The sequence below is a fragment of the Brachyhypopomus gauderio genome, chromosome 4 (assembly GCF_052324685.1).
Source record: "Brachyhypopomus gauderio isolate BG-103 chromosome 4, BGAUD_0.2, whole genome shotgun sequence".
NCBI classification, from domain to species: Eukaryota; Metazoa; Chordata; class Actinopteri; order Gymnotiformes; family Hypopomidae; genus Brachyhypopomus; species Brachyhypopomus gauderio.
The window spans coordinates 6,178,992-6,185,610 of record NC_135214.1 but is presented as its reverse complement, the minus strand read 5'-3'; the positions used below and the strand labels follow the sequence as shown (position 1 = coordinate 6,185,610).

The window sequence follows — 6,619 nt, the reverse complement described above, 5'->3', positions numbered from 1 at the left end:
CCCACATATATACCCCACCGCCCCACTTACACCACACATATATACCCCACCTAGTCTGAGAGACACTCAGCATGTGTGCAGCAGATCTAAAGCTTTCATGTGGTTATATAATGTCTGTACAAGTGGTGCTCATGTTGTAAAAGTACCAAAACCTCATCTTGTTCTTTATTATATCTGTATTATAGTTTCACAGGTTTATATTTACAAATCATCACATTTCCACTCATTGCAGTCAGTGGGGATGTTGGTGTGAAAAGTGGAGTAGTCTGTGCCTGTGCCGACAAATTGCAAGATTTTCGCTTTGCAACGTGATCTTCAATCCAGCAGATGGCGCCATAGAGCATAAATAATGGATGTGAAGATACTGCCATCTAGTGGTCATGGTCACATATGGTCAGTTTGATCCAGAGAGGAACCTTAGCAATGGACTAAAAATTAAATATGAATTGTCAACATGTGCTGAATGACACAATTTAGAATAATGCAGCGTGCTTCATTTTTGTGGTGCTGTAACATTTTTCCCCTTGTCCTCTAAGCAGTCTGGATAAAGTCCTATATGCTATTTTAAGCCTATTTATGTCCATAAGGTGAGTCAATGTTCTCTGCATATCACAGACATAAATAGTTAAGGTTAAGTAAAAATCCACCCCAAGATTTTGTCAGGATCTGGTCACTTGCTCATGCCAGCAGGTAGAATTGATTACTGAAGCTGACTGACACAGAACCATAGTGGGATGTTTATTCTTTTAACTTTCACAGTTGTGTCATCTGTCATGCTGTAGTGTTTTCTGTTAAAGCTTGTGTTTAGTACACCTGGACTAATGTAGGCTTCCACTTTAGTGCAATCTGCTTCCTTTTTTCCATTTCAGGGTCAGCCAGGTCCTCTCGGGCCCCAGGGCCCCAGAGGGCCCCTAGGACGCCCAGGCGATCCCGGCCTGCAAGGCCATAAAGGAGAGAAGGGAGACTCAGGTGGAGCAGGTTTCACAGGCCCAAAAGGATCTGTGGTAAGTAACTTTGCCATGTTTGCAAAATATTAGTGTACACTAGTAGTACACTAATTAAGTGAAACAAAATGAATTATGATTGCAACAACATTTAAATCAACATTTACATTTTTTGTGGTTTATTAAGCCCTGATCTCAGTGTCTCTGACTTTTCTCTAGGGAATGACAGGTGTTCCTGGGTTTTCAGGAGCCGATGGTATTCCAGTAAGTGGAATTTGTTTGTAAAGGACATTAATCCTCAGATGCATGTGTTTATAATCAAAAGGAAAAGCGTGAGTACATTCTAACATAGCCAAATTCTACCCATCAAGTAGCACACTTGAAAAGACAAACACATTTTCTTTCGTGGGTTCCGTTTTCTGAGAAACTTCTCTGACCTCTCCTCTCACACACAGGGTCACCCAGGGCAAGCAGGATCTAGAGGAAAGCCAGGTGCCGATGGCTGTAATGGAACCCATGGAGATGCCGGCACGGCCGGTGTACACGGCTACGAAGGCAGACGTGGACCTCAGGTGTGCGCAGTAGACCACGTTACACTTCACCGGAGGAACTGAGGAAGATCTGTGTCTTAGTCTGTCTTCTTTGTCCTAGTCTGTCTTCTGTGTCCTAGTATGTCTTGATGAAGGCCTAACTGACCAATATGAATTTTCTTCCTGTTTCTTTATATCTGTCTCTGTCTGTATGTGTATCTCAAATTCTGTTTTTGTCTCTGTCTCTCTTTGCGTCCCTCTCTGTCTTTGTCTCTGTCTCTGCAGGGTGCCCTAGGCAGGAAGGGTGAGAAGGGAGACCCCCTGGACATATCGGTTTACATGGAGAGATTTCGGGTGAGACAGAATCAGACAGTCAGTGAGGCAGTATGCATGAACAGCACAAAGCCGGCTGTCATCAGCTACGGTTAGCTCAGACGTAACAGGAAGCATAAGAGAACGTTGTGAGGTGTCATGGCTGTGTGTGCTGTGCCCATTGCGAGACACAAGCTACACACAATCCCTCACCACCTCTCTGCTCTGTACGTCAAACCTCTAAATGTTACACATTTCTGTTTCTCCCTCCTATCACATACAGGGAGATCCAGGATTTCCAGGATATACAGGAGACCCTGTGAGTTCAATAACATACTAATCCTCTCATGTGTATTAAGGTTATGCTCAATTTTAATACATCGTTTGGGCTTTTTCTTACAATAAGGGTCCTTCTGGGAGGCCAGGGTATCCAGGAAGGATGGGTCCTGAGGGCCCTAAGGCAAGTATTATTGCTCAACATACTCACCCCCCTCATTCTCTATTATATATATCTAACATACTCACCTCCTCATTCTCGATTATACATCTAACATACTCACCCCCGATTCTCTATTATACATCTAACATACTCACCCCCCTCATTCTCTATTATATATATAAATATCTAACATACTCACCCCCTCATTCTCTATTATACATCTAACATACTCACCTCCCTCATTCTCTATTATATATATAAATATCTAACATACTCACCCCTCATTCTCTATTATACATCTAACATACTCACCTCCCTCATTCTCTATTATATATATAAATATCTAACATACTCACCCCCTCATTCTCTATTATACATCTAACATACTCACCCCCTTCTCTATTATCAGTGTTGGGAACGTTACTTTAAAAAAAGTAATTAGTTATAGTTACTCACTACTTGTTCAAAAAAGTAACTGAGTTAGTAACTGAATTACTCTGTAATAAAAGTAACTAGTTACCAGTGAAAGTAACTAGTAAAAAAAAAAAAAAGTTATATGCCAATAAATAAGGATTTTTTTTAAGCAGTTTTCACAGTCAGTTGAAATGAGTACATCAGAATTATATTTATTGCACATCAACAGACCAGTGCAGGATAAAATCCTTTAAAATCCCAAATCTTTGTAAAAAACCAGTAACAGTTACACTATATAAAGTGCATTTACATCTATCAAATTAAATTAAATTCTCTCAACCTGAGACAACTGGTTTGTTCACAACAGAAGTAAACTTAACAATAAAACCTCTATTCTTAATTAAATAATTCAAATACCCAGTCTGGTAGACATTCAGGAACTTCAAGTATTTTCTTAAAAAATGTTTATATCGGCACCTTGAAAATGCAAATTTTTCTTCGGCTGGCTCCTGACTCGCCATTTCTGCCTCTTCTCCATTTGTGTTGTGTGTCACTGGTGTGCTTCGTGCGTGTAAAAACACTGGCTCTGATTGGCTACCATAACGCTGCCTTAGCCAATCGCTTACTGACTTGTTAAGTTAAACAGGTGTTACACCGAGAACTGTGACCTATCAAGATCTATTACTCCTCACTAGCCTGGGCAGGGGTCCGCTCGCATTACTGTTAGTATATAAATATATAGTAACGCACCGCTTTTAATGAGCAGTAATGTCAACGGCGTTGTAACGACAGGAAAAGTAATTAATTACTCTCTCTTATATAGCTTATATACTCATCCCCTCTCTCTCTTATATATCATATACACTCATCCCCTCACTCTCTTATATATCATATATCCTCATCCCCTCACTCTCTTATATATTTTATATACTCATCCCCTCACTCTCTTATATATCGTATATACTCATCCCCTCACTCTCTTATATATCATATATACTCATCCCCTCACTCTCTTATATATCTTATTTACTCATCCCCTCACTCTCTTATATATCGTATATACTCATCCCCTCACTCTCTTATATATCGTATATACTCATCTCCTCACTCTCTTATATATCTTATTTACTCATTCCCTCACTCTCTTATATATCGTATATACTCATCCCCTCACTCTCTTATATATCGTATATACTCATCCCCTCACTCTCTTATATATCGTATATAATCATCCCCTCACTCTCTTATATATCGTATATAATCATCCCCTCACTCTCTTATATATTTTATATACTCATCCCCTCACTCTCTTATATATCATATTTACTCATTCCCTCACTCTCTTATATATCGTATATACTCATCTCCTCACTCTCTTATATATCTTATTTACTCATTCCCTCACTCTCTTATATATCATATATACTCATCCCCTCACTCTCTTATATATCGTATATACTCATCCCCTCACTCTCTTATATATTTTATATACTCATCCCCTCACTCTCTTATATATCGTATATACTCATCCCCTCACTCTCTTATATATCATATATACTCATCCCCTCACTCTCTTATATATCGTATATACTCATCCCCTCACTCTCTTATATATCGTATATACTCATCCCCTCACTTTCTTATATATCATATATACTCATCCCCTCACTCTCTTATATATCGTATATACTCATCCCCTCACTCTCTTATATATCGTATATACTCATCTCCTCACTCTCTTATATATCTTATTTACTCATTCCCTCACTCTCTTATATATCGTATATAATCATCCCCTCACTCTCTTATATATCATATATACTCATCCCCTCACTCTCTTATATATTTTATATACTCATTCCCTCACTCTCTTATATATCTTATTTACTCATCCCCTCACTCTCTTATATATCGTATATACTCATCCCCTCACTCTCTTATATATCATATATAATGCTCATCAACTTATATTCCACTACAGGGTCTAAAGGGTTTGCCTGGACCCCGAGGACCGAAGGTAAAGCCAGTACCACAAACTCTTTTCCTCAAACTATTTTTATTGTCACAGCAACTGTTTGCTAATCTGTGTCCCCTCTGTGCAGGGTAGTCCACCTATGGTCCTGAAAGGAGAAAAAGGAGAACAAGTAAGACAATATTTGCCCCCTATATGTCTGCCATGTAGTCCCAGATTCTAATATTATATTAAATATTTTACTTTCTGAACTCATCACTGCTGCACTATTTATCTTAACCACCAGGGGGAGGGTGGAGAGCCCGGGCCTCCAGGAACAGAGCAGCACATAAAACCATCTGAACTTCAGGTCAGTGTGGGATGTTTTTCATTGACAAGGATGTTTATAGAGATTAAACTAAATTAATATGTTTCACATATTTCCCAAATGTTGGATATAAGTAGCAGCAGCTCAAGTGTCTGTGTTTCCCTCCACAGGGCATCAAAGGAGAGAAAGGTCAGAAGGGTCAAGAAGGAGACTTGGTAGGTTGTCCCTGTCTTCTGTTAGTCATAGAGGACCATTATAGTGTCCTTTCTGTTAGTCATAGAGGACCATTATAGTGTCCTTTCTGTTAGTCATAGAGGACCATTATAGTGTCCCTTCTGCTAGTCATAGAGGACCATTGTAGTGTCCCTTCTGTTAGTCATAGAGGACCATTGTAGTGTCCTTTCTGTTAGTCATAGAGGACCATTATAGTGTCCTTTCTGTTAGTCATAGAGGACCATTGTAGTGTCCCTTCTTTTAGTCATAGAGGACCATTGTAGTGTCCTTTCTGTTAGTCATAGAGGACCATTGTAGTGTCCTTTCTGTTACTCATAGAGGACCATTGTAGTGTCCCTTCTGCTTGTCATAGAGTACCATTGTATTGTCCTTCTGTTACTCATAGAGGACCATTATTGTGTCCTTTCTGTTAGTCATAGAGGACCATTGTAGTGTCCCTTCTGTTAGTCATAGAGGACCATTGTAGTGTCCCTTCTGTTAGTCATAGAGGACCATTGTAGTGTCCTTTCTGTTAGTCATAGAGGACCATTGTAGTGTCCCTTCTGTTAGTCATAGAGGACCATTGTAGTGTCCTTTCTGTTTGTCATAGAGGACCATTGTAGTGTCCCTTCTGTTAGTCATAGAGGACCATTGTAGTGTCCCTTCTGTTAGTCATAGAGGACCATTATAGTGTCCTTTCTGTTAGTCATAGAGGACCATTATAGTGTCCTTTCTGTTAGTCATAGAGGACCATTGTAGTGTCCCTTCTTTTAGTCATAGAGGACCATTGTAGTGTCCTTTCTGTTAGTCATAGAGGACCATTGTAGTGTCCTTTCTGTTACTCATAGAGGACCATTGTAGTGTCCCTTCTGTTTGTCATAGAGTACCATTGTATTGTCCTTCTGTTACTCATAGAGGACCATTATTGTGTCCTTTCTGTTAGTCATAGAGGACCATTGTAGTGTCCCTTCTGTTAGTCATAGAGGACCATTGTAGTGTCCCTTCTGTTAGTCATAGAGGACCATTGTAGTGTCCCTTCTGTTAGTCATAGAGGACCATTGTAGTGTCCTTTCTGTTAGTCATAGAGGACCATTGTAGTGTCCCTTCTGTTAGTCATAGAGGACCATTGTAGTGTCCCTTCTGTTAGTCATAGAAGACCATTGTAGTGTCCCTTCTGTTAGTCATAGAGGACCATTGTAGTGTCCTTTCTGTTAGTCATAGAGGACCATTGTAGTGTCCCTTCTGTTAGTCATAGAAGACCATTGTAGTGTCCCTTCTGTTAGTCATAGAGGACCATTGTAGTGTCCCTTCTGTTAGTCATAGAGGACCATTGTAGTGTCCTTTCTGTTAGTCATAGAGGACCATTGTAGTGTCCCTTCTGTTAGTCATAGAGGACCATTGTAGTGTCCCTTCTGTTAGTCATAGAGGACCATTGTAGTGTCCTTTCTGTTAGTCATAGAGGACCATTGTAGTGTCCTTTCTGTTACT

The 6,619-nt window shown here is 39.8% G+C and overlaps 1 protein-coding gene across 1 annotated transcript in view; it reads left to right on the top strand.

Annotated features, from left to right (window-relative positions):
* col4a2 (collagen, type IV, alpha 2) overlaps positions 1–6,619 on the top strand; it is a 67,661-nt gene that overhangs the window by 42,755 nt on the left and 18,287 nt on the right. The window contains exons 5-14 of the mRNA XM_077001147.1: positions 870–1,004; positions 1,164–1,208; positions 1,400–1,516; positions 1,760–1,828; positions 2,070–2,105; positions 2,193–2,246; positions 4,606–4,656; positions 4,742–4,783; positions 4,898–4,960; positions 5,089–5,133. Of these exons, the coding sequence (XP_076857262.1) occupies positions 870–1,004; positions 1,164–1,208; positions 1,400–1,516; positions 1,760–1,828; positions 2,070–2,105; positions 2,193–2,246; positions 4,606–4,656; positions 4,742–4,783; positions 4,898–4,960; positions 5,089–5,133 (657 nt within the window). The remainder of the gene's footprint in view (positions 1–869; positions 1,005–1,163; positions 1,209–1,399; positions 1,517–1,759; positions 1,829–2,069; positions 2,106–2,192; positions 2,247–4,605; positions 4,657–4,741; positions 4,784–4,897; positions 4,961–5,088; positions 5,134–6,619) is intronic.